The sequence below is a fragment of the Salmo salar genome, chromosome ssa18 (assembly GCF_905237065.1).
Source record: "Salmo salar chromosome ssa18, Ssal_v3.1, whole genome shotgun sequence".
Taxonomy (NCBI): Eukaryota; Metazoa; Chordata; class Actinopteri; order Salmoniformes; family Salmonidae; genus Salmo; species Salmo salar.
The window spans coordinates 65,285,699-65,305,723 of record NC_059459.1 but is presented as its reverse complement, the minus strand read 5'-3'; the positions used below and the strand labels follow the sequence as shown (position 1 = coordinate 65,305,723).

The window sequence follows — 20,025 nt, the reverse complement described above, 5'->3', positions numbered from 1 at the left end:
GAATGAACATGATGTGCATTTGTACCTCAAGGTGTTTAGTGGCTTCTTCGTTGCGGGACATGAGCATGAGCTTGGTACGGATGCTGCGGAAGTGCATGTCGCTCAGGAGAGCAGCACGCTTTACTGACGTCTCGTTCGTTGACTAGAGAAAGAGAGAATTAGCGTGAGAAAGCTACTTTTACAGGAAAAAAAGGACAAAACTAGGGTCCGTATTAAAAACATGTCGGAGTAGTTGTGCTGATATAGGATCAAGCCCCCAGTCCATATAACCTTATGAATTACCTAAAAAGGCTAAATTGATCCTAGATCAGCACTCCTACTCTGAGAAGCTTAGTGAATACAGGCCCTGGAAGCAGTATTTGTTGTGATACTGACCAGCACGGTGAGCTCGTGTGAGGCTGCACTGTAGAAGATACAGTTGGCTCCGATGGCTTTCCTGAAGTCTTTGTGGATGTTGTCGTTCGCACAGCTGTTGGTCCAACAATAAACTCTGGGTGAATCCACAGTTACTCACAACAATAACAACGCACTATGTAGCTACTGAGAAAGAGGCCATTGGCCTGCCCAAACACGACAAAGCTCAGATGACATTTCAATGTAACAAGAACCCCCTCACAAATAGCACCCTATAACCTACATAGTGCACTACGTTCTATAAGTGAGTATATGTAGCCTTGCACGGGCCTTGACTTGCGCGAGACAAAACGGTCAAAAAAAATAGTGCACTAAATAGGAAATAGGTTTGCCATTTCATGTCAAAGCAATATACTCCAGTGATAACTGGAGTAACACCCGTAGACGGTCAGTCTGAGTGCAGTGCTACGGCGCCACCAGTGGTGAGGCTGGTGTAGTGCAGTGCTACGCCGCCACCAGTGGTGAGGCTGGTGTAGTGCAGTGCCAGGGTCAGACACTCACATGTCCCGGAGGTCTTCTGGGACAGCGATGGGGACCTTGTGGAAGGAGTTTCGGGAGGAGGGGCTGTTGGGGTTGACGGGCCGGATGCGTTCGTGCGTGACGATCTCGTTGTATGTGGCATCGCAGGCTGCGTACTCGATGACGTAGAACTGAAGGGTTCAAAGAGAGAAGGGTTCTCAGAAGAAGAAAAAATGGCAAGAGAAATAAAAGTAGTGCTGAAGAGTATTTAATCAATAGAGACAGACCCATATGAATATATGGGCCAAATAGTAAGGGGAGGGCTATATTCAGTCAGGCTAGACACGTTAATACTACCCAACTACCTAGTGGGCAAACACCGCAACAAATCTAAAACAGACCAAGACTGCATTCATACCACAGACAACTTATTTCTCCATCACATTGAAGATTAATAGGGGTTTTAGGGAAAGTAAATCAAAAATGGCACTTCTCTTTAATATTTCATCCAGCTTAGGTTTTATTCATTTGATTGATGAACCAAGTCCTTTTTCTAGTCCACTCTGACTCAGAATGAGAGCGAGAAAGAGGGAGGAGAGAGAGATGGAACACACCATGCTCTAAGGCCAGTATTAAAACCATCACTAAACAAAGCGGACATTCCAACAGGCCTTCATCACGGATCCAAATGCAATTGTCGTATCTTGCGTCACACAGCACGAGGCCTCAATAACTAACGCCTCCTCAGTATCACCCTACTGACCCATAGTGTACCTGTTTGATTCCCATAGAGCTCTGGTCAAAAGTAGTGCACTATATAGGGAATAGGGGGCCGATTCAGGAAGAAAACACCTAGCCACTCCTGAAGATGAGAGGATTGAAGAGGTATAAAACAAATGGTAGTTGCTTCAGTGTTCCTTCTCATAGACTAGGTGAAACTTCCCCCATAATTGCACCTAGCAAATGCTTTCTGATCTACAGAAGTGCGTCAGGTGTAGGGGTCAATATGGAATCTAGAATCTGTATATAGTCTGGGTGGCCCTACAGTATGGGCCAGCCTGCTTTAAACACACCATGCGCTTCCTGCTGCCTTAGCTGACCCTATTAACCTACATTAGACTGCTGTCGGTCGGTCCAGCCAAGGAATGACTGAGGGATATCCCATAGTAGATGAGGAGGGTGTGTAAAAAGCTGATTCATCACACAACATGCACATGACACGAGGGTGCACCAAATGGCGACCTGGACTGATCTTGATGTTGAAAAGAGGACTAAATAGCTAAAGTATTGGTTGAGATCGAGCTATTCTTCATGCCTCCGTTCACATTAGAGTGAAACTCGACTCCTTACGAACACACACCGTGCCCCCGCACCGACCCCATGCCGGCCCCAGCGTGCACCCAACCCCTAACTCACCAGTCCCTGACTCACCTCTCCCTTCATCATTCTCACCCGGGCCAGCCACCAGCCACATGGCTCCTGCTCGTTGGCCCTGGAGTAAACCTGGGGAGGGGTAGAGAGGAGAGATGATTAAAGCTGGACAGAGAGAGTTTATACCTGCAAGGGATGCAAAATCCCACTATGTCCCTTGTTAAAAAAATAATAATCTAGATTTCCTGTTTAGGCCCATTTTCTCCTGTATACAGGAATCTTCCAAATCAAGATTTCTAGAAAACCTGGGAAAGTTCCCATAATTTTGCAACCCTAATACCTGCTTAGGGACGCATACAGCAAGGATGGTACCAGAGCAATGAGAGGAAAATAACTGGGCAATTACAAAAAGAGGGAATATTTCTTCACAAATCTATGTAACATAAACCATCACTTTCAGGTGTGAAAAACCTATAGGAAAGTCATAATTGTGAATGTAGGAGATATAAATAAATATAGACAATGAGATGAGTTTGTCTCAATGGCAATAATGAGTGCTGCTGTGATGAATGGAATCCTAGCTGGCTAATCATGTCTAAATTGGACCGTGGTTAATCTCCCTCTACATCACGCTGCCGTGGTGAACAGGACTCCGGGTAATCCCTTGACTAGCAGGGAACTGCCGCATGGGTAGTAATCTCCAGCTATGACTGGAATCATTGCGGAGGAAGCAAACTAAACCGTTGATAGTGATATGGATTAATGTATGGTACGGGACCATGTATGACATCACAGTTTACTGGGGGAAAACCGGGATTTCTGGGGGGGGGGTGGAAGATTCCTGGAACTTCTCTAGAATCAGTTTTGCAACCCTAGAGGGAGATAGTGAGGTCTGCGACATGACATGAACAGCCTGGCGTACCTCAACCTCCTCTCCCTCGCCGATGTCCTTGTGGTAGTCGGCTGGGGGCGGCAGCCGCACGTCACTGAAGGGCAGCTGTCTCTCTGGTTGCCAGCTTTTTAGGGGGACAGGGAGAGAGGCCAAACAATCAAACATACACCGGTCAGCCATCTTACAAACTGGAGAAACCTGAAAAGACTACAACATCGGCTGACTCCCTCTTCATGTCATGTGATTTATAACAGGAAACAAGTCCACTACCCTTAACACTTTCTCTTGCATCTGCATGCGTGCAGGGCTCTACAGTGCGGCCATTTTACTCACATATGCACTGAAATATTTTGCTGTGAGACCGGGAATTTCGTATTTTTCATTGTGCTCCTAAATGTCTGTGGGCATCTACATTTTAACTTAGGGACACACGTGCTCCTTGTAAAAAAAGGTCAGTGTGTAGAGCCCTAGTGTGTGTGTGTGTTTCCAGAACATAGACTCTAATGAAAGAACTACTAAGAAACACAGGAGACAAGACCCAAGAGTGTCAACCCCTAACATAAGGCTTAATAGTCCTGCTGCCTGACAGACAAATCTCATGGTGACAGTCAGTGAAGGCCAGGGAAAGAGAAAGGGAGTAATGTACAGTTGAAGTCAGAAGTTTACATACACCTTAGCCAAATACATTGAAACTCAGTTTCACATTTCCTGAAATGTTATCCTAGTTAAAAAAATAAAAAATAAAAAGATGTTTTAGGTCAGTTAGGATCACCACTTTATTTTCAGAATGTGAAATGTCAGAATAATAGTAGAGAATGATTTATTTCAGCTTTTATTTCTTTCATCGCATTCCCAGTGGGTCAGAAGTTTACATACACTCAATTAGTATTTGGTAGCATTGCCTTTAAATTGTTCAACTTGGGTCAAACGTTTCAGGTAGCCTTCCACAAGAAGTTAGGTGAATTTTGACGTATTCCTCCTGACAGAGCTGGTGTAACTGAGTCAGGTTTGTAGGCCTCCTTGCTCGCAAGCGCTTTTTTAGTTACGCCCACAAATTTTCCAACTTTGGAAGGATGCTTGGGGTCAATGTCCATTTGGAAGACCCATTTGCAACCAAGCTTTAACTTCCTGACTGATGTCTGACATAATTCTCCTCCCTCATGATGCCATCTATTTTGTGAAGTGCACCAGTCCCTCCTGCAGCAAAGCACCCCCACAACATGATGCTGCCACCCCCGTGCATCACGGTTGGGATGGTGTTCTTCAGATTCGAGGAAAAAGGGGGAGGCTTGCAAACATAAAAGGTCATTATGGCCAAACAGTTCTATTTTTGTTTCATCAGACCAGAGGACATTTCTCCAAAAAGTACAATCTTTGTCCCCATGTGCAGTTGCTCACCGTAGTCTGACCTTTTTACGGCGTGTTTTGGAGCAGTGGCTTCTTCCTTGCTGAGCGGCCTTTCAGGTTATGTCAATATAGGACTCGTTTTACTGTGGATATAGATACTTTTGTACCGGTTTTCTCCAGCATCTTCACAAGGTCCTTTGCTGTTGTTCTGGGATTGATTTGCACTTTTCGCACCAAAGTATGTTCATCTCTAGGAGACAGAACGCGTCTCCTTCCTGAGCGGTATGACGGCTGCGTGGTCTCATGGTGTATATACTTGCATACTATTGTCTGTACAGATGAACGTGGTACCTTCAGGCATTTGGAAATTGCTCCCAAGGATGAACCAGACTTGTGGAGGTCTACAATTTATTTTCTGAGGTCTTGGCTGATGTCTTTTGATGTCAAGCAAAGAAGCACTGAGTTTGAAGCTAGGCCTCGAAATACATCCACAGGTACACCTCCAATTGACTCAAATTATGTCAATTAGCCTATCAGAAGCTTCTAAAGCCATGACATTTTCTGGAATTGTCCAAGCTGTTTAATGGCACAGTCAACTTAGTGTATGTACACTTCTGACCCACTGGAATTGTGATAGTGAATTAATCTGTCTGTAAACAATTGTTGGAAAAATTACTTGTGTTGTGCACAAAGTAGATGTCCTAACCGACTTGCCAATACTATAGTTTGTTAACAAGAAATTTGTGGAGTGGTTGAAAAACGAGTTAATGACTCCACTCTAAGTGTGTGTGAACTTCCGACTTCAACTGTATGTTTGCTGTGGGAAAAGCCATAAACTTAATGAGTGTAACTCAATTACATTTGGTAATGATCCTAAGATGGCACCTATAATCTACAGTAGATAAATTATCTACATTGTGTGTGTGTGTGTGTGTGTGTGTGTGTGTGTGTGTGTGTGTGTGTGTGTGTGTGTGTATATAAAGGCAAAGTGAGCGAGACGATTAGAATAATCATCAGAAACGTCAGTGGATTACAGAACTAGTATATCGGGGAGGTAGTGTGTGTATTTATCTAAAACACTAAAAACGAGAGCTCGGTCTAAAAACAGCTCAATGGACTGCAGCTTAGTTCAACCTACTGGCATCAAATTCACAGAAAGATACTTACGCTCACTAAGTGAGGGGGTTCATGATCATTTTAATATAGGCTAGCCCTCAAATAAAATAGGGTTGAACTGTACACAGATTGAGGACAGTGGTGAAAATATGAACAAGACATTCTTAAAAATAGTATCTAAGTGCCGAAGCAGGCACTCCTAGAAAGCACAGGTTTCAATCAGTCATGTAGTATCTCACACAAACAGCTCCTCCTCCACAAGCAAGGGCAGGGGGGGGTGATGGAACAGCAGAACCATCCCAAGAATGTCAGGGGCCACTGTCCAGTGCGCCTGCCTGTACACCTCAGAGGACTATATTTAGGGACACCACAGACGACAGAGTCAACTAGAGAAAGAGGAATGGGGGGGGGGGGGGTAGGAGTTACTATAAAGGGTTTTGTGGACAGCCGTGTGCCGAGCACAGGTGGTGCTGAAATGGGGATTTGAGGAAGAGAGTAAAACAAACCCAAGGGACTGGGGGAGAGCGATGACTTGAGCAGCGTGGGTAGACTGGTGTGTGTGTCTAACTAGGATAAACCTGTGACTCACAAATAGAGGGGCTACTACCCGTCACGAGTGTAAATAACAACTTACTTGTTCTCAAATACTATTGTGAGTGAGTCTTCGTGGACATCTTTGATGAACCCCTGAAAAAGAGGAGAAAAGGTTGATGCGTATGCCTGTCAGAGGGTAAAAACAGCTCTCTAGGGCTGGTACGGTTATGGATGAAGAGTCCTGAAAATAAAATAACCAGCATAACTGTTTAAAATAATAAATTGTGGAACAAACAGCTGACTGAAGAGGGGGCGGCGGGGCATTCGTGCAGTTGAGTCCTTTTCTACAGTAACATGGACTCAACGTGATGAAACGTTGCACCTTGCAAAAATGTATAATGTTCATCCAAATGGACTGTTTGTCATGTTAGTCGAGTTGAATAAACAAATCACGGCACATTTAAGGTTACACGTCCTTTAACCTCCTGGTTTGCTCCCATGCGTACACTTGCAATGGTCGCCAGTCTACTCATTATCGTCTCTGACTTGAATGAGGACTCCCATATTATTCATTTCATTTTTATTGCAGTACATGCAGTCAGGAGCGGAGGAGAAAACGTGAGTAAAAATGTGTTGCTGTTCGAACGGTTATTACGGTGACCGCAGTAATTTGGCTGGCCAATTACCGTTATCCACAATTCCATGACCGTCACAACCCTAGGTCCGACTGCACAAGCGTGCACGCAGATCAAAAGTGCACAACACGACCCACCCCACTGGAGAAAGTTAGGTGATACTGGATCAACAGCAATTACAAGAGAGACGACTCCTCCAAATCTGTCTCCCATCCATCAGTCAGCCCTCTACAGATCTGTCACACTGTGCCATTAACTCCCCACTAGGGTGGGAGTTGGGAGTAGTGGAGGGAGGTTGCCATGGTGCTCAGTGTTACACTGCCTTATATGGGGCCAAGAGGTCACTGGCAGTAGGGCCTGAGAGGGAGAGTGATTGTCAGAGCTTCACCTGCTGGAAAGGAAACCTAAGGTTTGGAGAGGCAGCGCAGGCGTTATACATACTGAAAGCCCTTACAAGTGATAGCATCAGATTCCCTTATACTACACAATCTAACAATAACTTCAGTTCTACTGCTGCCACTTTTAGGCAGAGAGAGACAGCCCCAGAGAGACGGCCAATGAGCCAGAGGGACGCCAGATTGTGTTGTGACAGTGCAATTCAAACTGCCACTGTCTGTGTTGCTGTCACTCAAACTGCAGGCTAGTGCCACAGAGACTAGCTAGCTAGTAGTTACCAGAGGGGGGGGGAGAAAAAACCCCACTTTGGATAGCTGCCTTGTTTGATGATAGGAGACGGGCATAGTATATTCCAATACATGGCTTACTGAAGTAGTTCTAATGAATGGTGTTCATTTTACAACCAGGTCAAAGGTCAGGCAAGCCTTTTGGCATGAGAGCACAGAGGTTAGAGTGTCATTCCCGGTGGTACAGTGAGGTCACTCCTTCTCCAGCCATGTGCTGCACTAGGAGAACTCCCCACATGGCCAAAGACGGACCACTCAGGCGTGGGGGTGCCAGGTCTACTCTACACAACCCTGGTATAGGACGACGTCCCTGTAAGCACCTGTGTAAGGACGTTTTTTTTCTGTTTTAATATTGTTGGACATAAGACTACAAATACCAGCAAATCCACTCCAAGTGACTTGAATTTTGGAAATCTGTTCCAAAGTATTCACACGCATAATACTATAAACAGCCTACACTCTTCTGGGAAGGCTTCCACTAGATGTTGGAACATGGCTGCGGGGACTTGCTTCCATTCAACCACAAGATTATTATTGAGGTCGAGCACCGATATCGGGCGATTAGGCCTGGTTCGCAGCCGGCGTTTCAAATCATCCCGAAGGTGTTCGATGGGATTGAGGTCAGTGCTCTGTGTAGGCCAGACAAGTTCTTCCACACCGATCTCGACAAACCATTTCTGTATGGACCTCACTTTGTGCAAGGGGGCATTGTCACTCTGAAACCGTAAAGGGCCTTCCCCAAACTGTTGCCACAAAGTTGGAAGCACAGAATCGTGTACAATGTCAGTGTATGCTACATCGTTTAGATTACCCTTCACTGAAACTAAGGGGCCAAGCCCGAACCATGAAAAACAGCCCGAGACATTCTTTCAAACTTTACAGTTGGCACTATACATTGAGGCAGGTAACGTTCTCCTGGCATCAGCCAAACCCAGATCTGTCCATCGGACTGCCATATGGTAAAGCGTGATTCATCACTCCAGGAGAACACGTTTCCAATGATCCAGAGTCCAATGGCAGCGAGCTTTACGTCACTCCAGCCGACGCTTGGCATTGCGTATGGTGACCGTCGGCTTGTGTGTGGCTGCTCGGCCATGGAAACCCATTTCATGAAACGCCTGACGAACAGTTCTTGTGCCGACATTGCTTCCAGAGGCAGTTTGAGAGCTCGGTAGCGAGTGTTGCAACCGAGGACAGATTATTTTTGACACGCAAAGCGCTTCAGCACTCCGCAGTCCCGTTCTGTAAGCTTGTGGCCTTCCACTTGGCGACTGAGCTGTTGTTGATCCTAGATGTTTACACTTCACAATAACAGCACTTACCGGGGCAGCTCAAGCAGGGCAGAAATTTGATAGACTTGTTGGAAAGGTGGCACGTTGAAAGTCACTGAGCTCTTCAGTTTGTTTGTTTATGGCGATTGCATGGCTGTGTGCTCAATTTTATGCACCTGTCAGCAACGGGTGTCTCTGAAATAGCCGAATCCACTCATTTGAAGGAGAGTCCACATTATTTTGTATATATAGTGTACATGTGATCGTATACAAAATGTAAGCAAGGTTTAAAATTATTGTTTCAGTCAAATATATCCATTTGGGCTTCTTGTGGTTAAGTTGCTGTCCACAATTTATTTGGCCCCATGACTATCCGCTCAAGAAAAACAGATCTATAGATCTCTATATATCTAAACTCAAAAGAAAAAAAAGAAACGTCCCCCTTCACAGATCTTCATTGTAAAGGGTTTAAACACTGTTTCCCATGCTTGTTCAATGAACCATAAACAATTAATGAACATGCACCTGTGGAACGGTCATTAAGACACTAACAGCTTACAGACGGTAGGCAATTATGGTCACAGTTAAGAAAACTTAGGACACTGAAGAGGCCTTTCTGCTGTTTATGAAAAACACCAAAATATGCCCAGGGTCCCTGCTCATCTGCGTGAACATGCCGTAAGCATGAGGACTGCAGATGTGGCCAGGGCAATAAATTGCCATGTCCGTACTGTGAGACGCCTAAGACAGCACTACAGGGAGACAGGACGGACAGCTGATGGTCCTCACAGTGGCAGACCACGTGTAACAACACCTGCACAGGATCGATACATCTGAACATCACACCTGCGGGACAGGTACAGGATGGCAACAACAACTGCCCGAGTTACACCAGGAATGCACAATCCCTCCATCAGTGCTCAGACTGTCCGCAATAGGCTGAGAGAGGCTGGACTGAGGGCTTGTAGGCCTGTTGTAAGGCAGGTCCTCACCAGACATCACCGGCAACAACGTCACCTATGGGCACAAACCCACCGTTGCTGGACCAGACAGGACTGGCAAAAAGTGCTCTTCACTGACGAGTCGTGGTTTTGTATCACCGGGGGTGATGGTCGAGCGTTACACCGAGGCCTGTACTCTGGAGTGGGATCGATTTGGAGGTGGAGGGTCCATCATGGTCTGGGGTGGTGTGTAACAACATCATCAGACTGCCTGCAATGACATCAAACTCAGTCTCAACGCTGTGCGTTACAGGTAACACATCCTCCTCCCTCATGTGGTACCCTTCCTGCAGGCTCATCCTGACATGACCCTCCAGCATGACAATGCCACCAGCCATACTGCTCGTTCTGTGCGTGATGTCCTGCAAGACAGGAATGTCAGTGTTCTGCCATGGCCAGCAAAGAGCCCTGATCTCAATCCCATTGAGCACGTCTGGGACCTGTTGGATCGGAGGGTGAGGGCGAGGGCCATTCCCCCCAGAAATGTCTAGGAACTTGCATGTGCCTGGGTGGAAGAGTGGGGTAACATCTCACAGCAAGAACTGGCAAATCTGGTGCAGTCCATGAGGAGGAGATGCACTGCAGTACTTAATGCAGCTAGTGGCCACACCAGACACTGGCTTTTGATTTTGACCCTTTTGTTCAGGGACACATCATTCGATTTCTGTTAGTCACACGGCTGTGGAACTTGTGCAAACAATGTTCTTCCCCAAAAACATAGCAAAACGACAATCTAGCTAACTATATAGCTGTCATCTAAAATATAAATTGGGGTTAAGACAATTCTTATTTGATTAATGATGGCTGGACCCATCTATGTTAAGCTAGCCAGAATAAGGATTAGCCACAATAGTGGACTTTGCGGTTGGCCTTCAAAATAAAAGTATGGCATAATTCTACTATTTGTATTCATTTGCGTCAGTCATTGACAAACTGCAAATTCCACTATTGTGCCTATGCCTTAATTTGGCTAACTTCACAACACATAACCCGGTCCGGTCGAGCCTCACTAGCCAGGTGAAGCAAGCTGGCGACTTATAACGTTAGCTTTGGGAAACAGGGTTAGGTAGCTGGCAAGCTATTTATTTTCACGAACTTTAGTTCAATTTCAATAGGCGAACAACAAGTGGCAACCTATCCAATACTTACTCACAAGGATTCCTAAATCATTGCTAAGAATAATGAAAATGGCTGCAGTTTTTACTGGTCATTGTTTTCAGGCTGGTTGAATTGGTGCTAGCGAGGTATCAAGCTAAAGCTAGCTACCCCAGAAGTTGCGGTCGAACAAATTGCGCTTTATTACCAACGTGGTATTGTAAACACATCGCTCGTGGCCAGTGTTTGCTGACTTTTTTGTACAGCTTTGACAGTGCTACTCTATCTTTTTTGACACAAAGACCTAAACAGCATTCAATAATATGTATGTCATGAAGCTAATAGCAGTGACACTATTACTGTGTAACTCCGGTAGGACAACATCGGAAAAATAGTGCACTTGGTAGTGTTAACCGGTGCTCGACCAGTCGGCGAAAGCCAACATCACCCACGACAGAAAGGTTGATTGTCAAGGGCAATGAAATCCATTATCTTGGCTTTAATGAACTTCGCCTTTGAGTTGTCTCGCTAAAATTGTTACTCTTTCAAATTATGTGGCGTCATTACGTCATGTACCTACATTATTTAGGTATGCAAGTCAGCTTTGACATCGGTGTTGCACATTGGCCGACACAGATGGTGGCATTTTTAGCGGATATCGGCCGATACCGATATGTTCACCGATATATCGTGCATCCCTAACTTTAGGAATACACAGGGAGAGACTATGGAAGCCTATTCCCGCCCCTAATTATTATATTTTTTTCACGTTCTCTCAAAATGGACTAAACAATATTGAGAAGTTAATTGAGAAGGCCAGCATCCCGAAGTCGCCTCTTCACTGTTGACGTTGAGACTGGTGTTGTGCGGGTACATTTAATGAAGCTGCCAGTTGAGGACTTGTGAGGCATCTGTTTCTCAAACTAGACACTTATGTACTTGTCCTATTACTCAATTGTGCACCGGGGCCTCCCACTCCTTTTTCTAATCTGGTTAGAGCCAGTTTGAGCTGATCTGTGTAGGGAGTAGTACACAGCGTTGGCCAAGAAACTGAAGATCTTGTACATTTCTTGCATGGAATAGCCTTCATTTCTCAGAACAATAATAGACTGATGAGTTTTAGAAGAAAGTTCTTTGTTTCTGGCCATTTTGAGCCTGTAATAGAACCAAAAAATGCTGATGCTCCAGATACTCAACCAGTCGAAAGGACAGTTCTATTGATTCTTTTATCAGAACAGTTTTCAGCTGTGCTAACAATTGCAATAAGTTTTTCTTATGATCAATTAGCCTTTTAAAATGATAAAACTTGGATTAGCTAAGACAACGTGCCACTGGAACACAGGAATGATGGTTGCTGATAATGGGCCTGTGTACGCCTATGTAGAAATTCCATTAAAAAAGATACTGCCGTTTACAGCTACAATAGTCATTTACAACATGAACAATGTATTTCTGATCAATTTGATGTTATTTTAATGGACAAACTTTTGAACTATAGTATATGTATGCATGTTATTTTTTATTTAACTGGGCAAGTCAGTTAGGAACAAATTATTATTTACAATGACGGCCTAGAAACCGTGTTAACTGCCTTGTTCAGGGGCAGAATGACAGATTTTGACCTTGTCAGCTTGGGGATTCGATCTAGCAACCTTTCGGCTACTGGCCCAACGCGCTAACCACTAGGCTACCTCTCACCCCAATAAATACATAACCAGTCAAAAGCTTGGACATGCCTGCTCATTCAAGGGTTTCTCTTTAATTTTACTATTTTCTACATTGTAGAATAAGTGAAGACATAACTATGAAACAACATATGGAATCAGTTAGGAAACAAAATGTTCAATCAAAATATATTTTGATGTTATATTACTCAAAGTAGCCACCCTTTGCCTTGATGACAGCTTTGCACACTTGGAATTCTCTCAACCAGCTTCAAGAGGAACGCTTTCCCAACAGTCTTGAAGGAGTTCCCACATATGCTGAGCACTTGTTCCCAAACCAATTTGGGTGAGGTACTCACACTCACACACTGATGGGATGGCATATCGCTGCAGAATGCTGAGGTAGCCATACTGGTTAAGTGTGCCTTGAATTCGAAATAAAATCACCTTCTGCGTCACCAGCAAAGTAGCCCCACACGATAACACAACCTCCTCCATGCTTCACGGTGGCAACTACACGTGCGGAGAGCATCCGTCCACCTACCCTGCGTCTCACTAAGACAAAGCAGTTGTAACCAAAAATCTCAAATTTGGACTCAGACCAAAGGACAGATTTCCACCGGTCTAATGTCCATCACTCGTGTTTCTTAGCCCAAGCAAGTCTCTTCCTATTGATGTCCTTTAGTAGTGGTTTCTTTGCAGCAATTCAACCATGAATGCCTGATTCACGCAATCTCCTCTGAACAGTTGATGTTGAGATGTCTGTTACTTGAAATCTGAAGCATTTATTTGGGCTGCAATTTCTGAAGCTCGTAACTAATAAAACGTTTCCTCTGCAGCAGAGGTAACTCTGGGTCTTCCATTCCTGTGGCAGTCCTCATGAGAGCCAGTTTCATCATAGCGCTTGTTGGTTTTTGCGACTGCACTTTTAGAAACTTTCAAAGTTCTTGAAATTTTCCAGATTGGCTGACCTTCATGTCTTAAAGTAATGATGGACTGTCATTTCTCTTTGCTTATTTGAGCTATTCTTGCCATAATATGGACTTGGTCTTTTACCAAATAGGGCTATCTTCTGTACTACTACCCCCCCCCCCCACCTTGTCACAACACATTAGCTCAAATGCATTAACGAAATAAATTCCAAACGTTTAACAAGCAACACCTGTTAATTGAAATGCATTCCAGGTGATTACCTCATGAAGCTGGTTGAGAGAATGCCAAGAGTGTGCAAAGCTGTCATCAAGGCAAAGGGTGGCAACTTTGAAGGTCAAATATATTTGTTTAAAACTTTTTGGGTTAATACATGATTCCAAATATGTTATTTCATAGTTTTGATGTCTTCACTATTATTCTACAATGTAGAGAACAGTAAAAACAAATAAAAACAATGTAATGAGTAGAGGTGTCCAAACTTTTGAATGATACTGTATATATAAAGAAGTCAAAGGTGCTGCTCTCACAGGTTTCCTAGATAAATTAAGGGATGTCGAAAACGCACTCATGTGCTTGATATGAACAATAGTGAGAGGAGATTAGTACAGTGCCTTTCGGAAAGTATTCATACCCCTTGACTTAAAGTCAACATGTCTGTGTTACAGCCTGAATTCAAAATGGATAAAAAGCGACTCACTCATCTACACAAAATAACCCGTAATGACAAAGTGAGATTTGTTTCCTCACCAAAATTGTTTCAAACGAAACACAGAAATCTTATTTACAACCGAGTCAATACTTTCAAGCACCTTTGGCAGTGATTACAGTTGAGACTCTCTGGTTAAATCTAAGAGCTTTCCACACCTTGATTATGCAAATATTTGCCCATTGTTATTTTTTTTAATCATTCCTGGACAACCATTTTCAGGTCTTGCAATAGGTTTTCATGTAGATTCAAGTCAAATCTAATTTGGCCACTCAGGAACATTCACTGTCTTCTTGCTAATCAACTTAGATTTGGCCTTGTGTTTTAGGCTATTGTCCTGCTGAAAGGTGAATTAATCTCCCAGTGTCTGGTGGAAAGCAGACAAACAGATTTTCCCAATAGGATATTCCCTGTGCTTAGCGCCATTCCATTTTTTTATCCTGAAAAACTCCAGTCCTTAACAATTACAAGCATGCCCACAACATGATGCAGCCAGCACTATGCTGGAAATTAGTAGAGTGATACAAAGTAATATACTGCTCAAAAAAATAAAGGGAACACTAAAATAACACATCCTAGATCTGAATGAATGAAATAATCTTATTAAATACTTTTTTCTTTACATAGTTGAATGTGCCGACAACAAAATCACACAAAAATAATCAATGGAAATCCAATTTATCAACCCATGGAGGTCTGGATTTGGAGTCACACTCAAAATTAAAGTGGAAAACCACACTACAGGCTGATCCAACTTTGATGTAATGTCCTTAAAACAAGTCAAAATGTGGCTCAGTAGTGTGTGTGGCCTCCACGTGCCTGTATGACCTCCCTACAATGCCTGGGCATGCTCCTGATGAGGTGGCGGATGGTCTCCTGCGGGATCTCCTCCCAGACCTGGACTAAAGCATCCGCCAACTCCTGTACAGTCTGTGGTGCAACGTGGCGTTGGTGGATGGAGCGAGACATGATGTCCCAGATGTGCTCAATTGGATTCAGGTCTGGGGAACGGGTGGGCCAGTCCATAGCATCAATGCCTTCCTCTTGCAGGAACTGCTGACACACTCCAGCCACATGAGGTCTAGCATTGTTTGCATTAGGAGGAACCCAGGGCCAACCGCACCAGCATATGGTCTCACAAGGGGTCTGGAGATCTCATCTTGGTACCTAATGGCAGTCAGGCTACCTCTGGCATGCACATGGAGGGCTGTGCAGCCCCCCAAAGAAATGCCACCCCACACCATGACTGACCCACCACCAAACCGGTCATGCTGGAGGATGTTGCAGGCAGCAGAACGTTCTCCACGGCATCTCCAGACTCTGTCACGTCTGTCACATGTGCTCAGTGTGAACCTGCTTTCATCTGTGAAGAGCACAGGGCACCAGTAGCGAATTTGCCAATCTTGGTGTTCTCTGGCAAATGCCAAACGTCCTGCACGGTGTTGGGCTGTAAGCACAACCCCCACCTGTGGACGTCGGGCCCTCATACCACCCTCATGGAGTCTTTCTGACCGTTTGAGCAGACACATGCACATTTGTGGCCTGCTGGAGGTCATTTTACAGGGCTCTGGCAGTGCTCCTCCTGCTCCTCCTTGCACAAAGGCGGAGGTAGCGGTCCTGCTGCTGGGTTGTTGCCCTCCTACGGCCTCCTCCACATCTCCTGATGTACTGGCCTGTCTCCTGGTAGCGCCTCCATGCTCTGGACACTACGCTGACAGACACAGCAAACCTTCTTGCCATAGCTCGCATTGATGTGCCATCCTGGATGAGCTGCACTACCTGAGCCACTTGTGTGGGTTGTAGACTCCGTCTCATGCTACCACTAGTGTGAAAGCACCGCCAGCATTCAGAAGTGACCAAAACAAAAGCCAGGAAGCATAGGAACTGAGAAGTGGTCTGTGGTCACCACCTGCCGAACCACTCCTTTATTGGGGGTGTCTTGCTAATTGCCTATAATTTCCAACTGTTGTCTATTCCATTTGCACAACAGCATGTGACATTTATTGTCAATCAGTGTTGCTTCCTTAGTGGACAGTTTGATTTCACAGAAGTGTGATTGACTTGGAGTTACATTGTGTTGTTTAAGTGTTCCCTTTATTTTTTTGAGCAGTGTATGTTGGATATGCCCCAAACATAACACTTTGTATTCAGGCCAAAAAGTGAATTGCTTTGCCATATTACTTTATTCTATACAGGCTTCCTTTTCACTCTGTCAATTAGGTTAGTATTGTAGAGTAACTAGAATGTTGTTGATCTATCCTCAGTGCTCTCCTATCACAGCCATTAAACTTTGTAACTGTTGGCCTCATGGTGAAATCCTGGCGCAACCGCTCATTCCTCTCCTGCAACAGTTAGGAAAGACACCTGTATCTTTGTAGTGACTGGGTGTATTGATGCACCATCCAAAGCGTAATGAACTTCACCATGCTCGAAGGTATATTCAATGTGGTTTTTTTGCACCCATCTACCAATGGTGCCCTTCTTTGCAAAGCATTGGAAAACCTTCCCAGTCTGTGGTTGAATCTGTGTTTGAAATTCCCTACTCGACTGAGGGATCTTACAGATAATTGTATGTGTGGGGTACAGAGATGGGGTAATTAAAAAATCATGTTCAACACTTATTGCACACAGAGTGAGTCCATGCAACTTATTATGGTCCCGTGTGGCTCAGTTAATAGAGAATGGTGTTTGCAACGCCAGGGTTGTGGGTTCCATTCCCACGGGGGACCAGTACGGAGAAAAAAATTTATAAAACGTATGAAATGTATGCATTCACTACTGTAAGTCGCTCTGGATAAGAGCGTCTGCTAAATGACTAAAATGTAAATGTAATTATGTGACTTGTTATGCATATTTTCACTCCTGAACTTATTTAGGCTTGCATAACAAAGGGATTGAACACATATTGACACTTCAACTTTTCATTTGAATGAATTGGTAAAGATTTTGAAAAACATAATTCCACTTTGACATCATGGGGTAGTGTGTAGGCCAGTTACCCCAAAAAATCTAAATTTAATACATTTTAAATTAAGGCTGTAAGGCAACAAAATGTGAAAAGTAAAGGCGTGAATACTTTCGAAAGGCACTGTAAAGGTGAATGGATTGTGTACTTTCAGGCCGTAGAGCCAAAATGTCACAAAGTTAACAGAACAGGTGTGAGGGACAGAAGGAGAGTAAACATAGTCCAAACCAGGGGTATTAAACTCTTACCCTATGAGATCCTGAGCCAGTTGGTTCTGTTCTACCTGATAATTAATTGCACCCACCTGGTGTCCTAGGTCTAAATCCGTCCCTAATTAGATGGAAACAATTAAATAAATGCAGTGGAACTGGCTTCGAGGTCCAGAGTCGAGTTTGAGGGGTCTAAACCACAAGGGGAGAACAGAGCTAGAGAAAAAACCAGGACAGAGTGAATGAGAATTTGGACTGGCAGAGTGCTGAGATTAGGATCACCTGTTCCACCAACACCTGCTTCAGTTCTTCAGTTACTGTCAGGCAGGCTCAACTGAGCCATTCAACCCATAGCAAATCACTAGGGCCTATTCAACTGTCTGCAAGCACACAAACTGTCTGTTTTACTAAACTACAGCAAGCATTTGCACAGGGACTTCTGCCTTACTGACGTTAAATGTAGTCATTTGACTCAACTTGAGTCACTGAATAAAATAACTGACATCCTCATAATGAATGCATTGACTCCCTTATGTTGAGTCACCTAATTTGGTTATGTCACTGTAGTGTGATGTTTGGAAACAGGCATGATATGACTGACTATCAATGTAAATAATTTGATTCACTGTAATAACGTAGGCTGACTCAGCCTCCTCGTTTGAACGAGAAATATGACGAAAAAACTAGTTAGGAAACAATGTGCGAAAGTGGAAATAATTTGACAGCTTTATGGTAGGTACATGCTTAGAAAGACGAATCAAATACATTACGTCAGTTAGGCTACTTACTTTGCTGTGTCTCACCCGGGACAGTAAACAAACAGGTCGAGATCTCATAACATTTTAGATTTGCCATCCTTCCACCGCCCTCATTCTCGCTAGCAAATGTGAGTGATTAGCTAGCAACTCCTACCAAAGAAAGGAGTGCCCCGAGAAGATGGTTAACTGACTAGCTCAAGACAGCCAACAAAGTGTAAAATAGACATTTGGAATTTACCAAAACCAGGCCACTACAAGCGTGCTCCACAATGGCCAACAGTGACCTGATGAACAAAACAAAAATCTAGGAATAGCGATCTTAACATTTTTTGGGCCTACTCTCAATGAATGATGCTGCTAACCAAATCTGCCAGCTAGTTAGTTAACGTTACCAACGCTAGCTTGGTATTTGTTAGCTAGTTAGAACAAAACTGTCGACATCCATATTTGCACTTGTTTACCAGTTGTGCATCCTTAGCTAACGTTAATGACTGCACTATTTCATTTACCTTGTAGAAGGCCCCGTTCGAACCGCGAACCTCCACCGCCAGCCCGTCCATAGTCGTCGGTAGGTCCCCACGACTGGGCTTCTCTGATTGAGCCGCTACGACTCCGTGCGGTTCCGGTACCACCCCCAGCTTCTCTGCCGCTGGCCCGTCGCCGCTCTCCGGCCGCTTGTGGATTTCCAGTGTTTCGGGAGGTGGAGGGAGAGGGGTGAAGGGATCGGGGAGTTGGGTGTTGATTATGGGATCAACGAATAGCTAACGTTAGCGTCTCCAGCGGTCAACTTGACGTTAGCTCACTACCTAGCTAACGTTAGCAAACTATCGACGATACCTTTGTTAGCTAGCGTGCAACGGCACTAGCAAGGTGCTGTCCTGCGTTGAGGGGGCCCGCGGCGGTCTCGTTGCAATGTGCTTCAAAGCTAATGATGCTATGTGAAAGGGAGATGTTAGCAAGGAGCTAGCTATCACCGACACCTTGATTCCGTCACTTGCGGGATGCCAAAACAGGCGTATACATGCAGCAGTCGAAGAGAAGTTACTGTATTAAGTCATCGCTGGGATTCCTTTTGTTGTTTTTGAAGTATAATTTAGCCAAAAAGTCTCCTCCCGAACTAAGCGTTTGTGGTGCACTATCGCCCTACAACTCCTTATACTCCAACCGCCCGTCCCTCAAACGCACGCCGACAGAGTATATCACTGAGGTACTGAATGATCTCGATAATCCCACCCCTCATTCTTCAAAGATACACCCAAAATAGCATACTGACTTATCATTGGTCAATATGACCGCAAATCAAATATAGATATTTTTCATTGGTTTAACAGTTAGAGGCCGGTCTGTGTTTCATCCAATAATTGAGCCAAATATCTATTTTAGGCATCTCTATTGGAGATACTGCCTGTCAGTTATGTTACCCAAATTACTGGCTCCTATAGCAAGCTAATTTTGTGGACCTCTACATTCCCATCGTTAGTGTGATTTAATTGAGTCCAGGGGTAGTCTATGAAAAATTATCAAATCCCGTTCATAAATGTGCAGACCACATTCATATTCATATTCATCTAAAATAAATATTTGTGGAAGAACAACAATGTACACTTTGCATGGTTTTTCTTTTAGATCCATTAGTAGGCTACCGGGTAAATAAAAAATTGAAAATGCAGGTATTCACATTTGCAAGGGAAGTGACATACTTTCAGAAAAATGGCCTCAATGTCCAGTCCTAGTTATTAAGAGGTATTTTTTATACAATGACGGCCTACCCCTGCCAAACTTGTAAAGGAGCGCTTGTAACAACTGACTGAGCCCTCTACCAATCACTGCCCAGTCAGTTGGTACATTATGCAAGGACCAAAGTTACAAAACCCCATCTGAGGGACCATGAATGAATATTATGGACCAGGGTGCCTATTCAAAACATGTCTCGGAGTGGTAGTGCTGATCTGAATAATTTAAAGAGGTTAAT

The 20,025-nt window shown here is 44.2% G+C and overlaps 1 protein-coding gene across 4 annotated transcripts in view; it reads right to left on the bottom strand.

The window, feature by feature from the left end:
• The window catches only part of LOC106577688 (FMR1 autosomal homolog 1), a 29,722-nt gene extending 10,460 nt beyond the window's left edge, over window positions 1-19,262 (bottom strand). For 2 of the 4 annotated variants that reach the window (XM_014156011.2, XM_014156013.2), the window contains exons 1-7: window positions 18,563-19,262; window positions 6,234-6,286; window positions 3,167-3,260; window positions 2,290-2,376; window positions 916-1,064; window positions 376-469; window positions 26-142 (exon numbers count right to left, since the gene is read on the bottom strand). In XM_014156011.2, the coding sequence (XP_014011486.1) occupies window positions 26-142; window positions 376-469; window positions 916-1,064; window positions 2,290-2,376; window positions 3,167-3,260; window positions 6,234-6,286; window positions 18,563-18,613 (645 nt within the window). In that variant the 5' untranslated portion in view covers window positions 18,614-19,262. The remainder of the gene's footprint in view (window positions 1-25; window positions 143-375; window positions 470-915; window positions 1,065-2,289; window positions 2,377-3,166; window positions 3,261-6,233; window positions 6,287-18,562) is intronic. The other 2 variants (XM_014156014.2, XM_014156012.2) reach the window with 2 other exon arrangements.
• Between the last annotated feature and the right edge of the window lie 763 nt (window positions 19,263-20,025).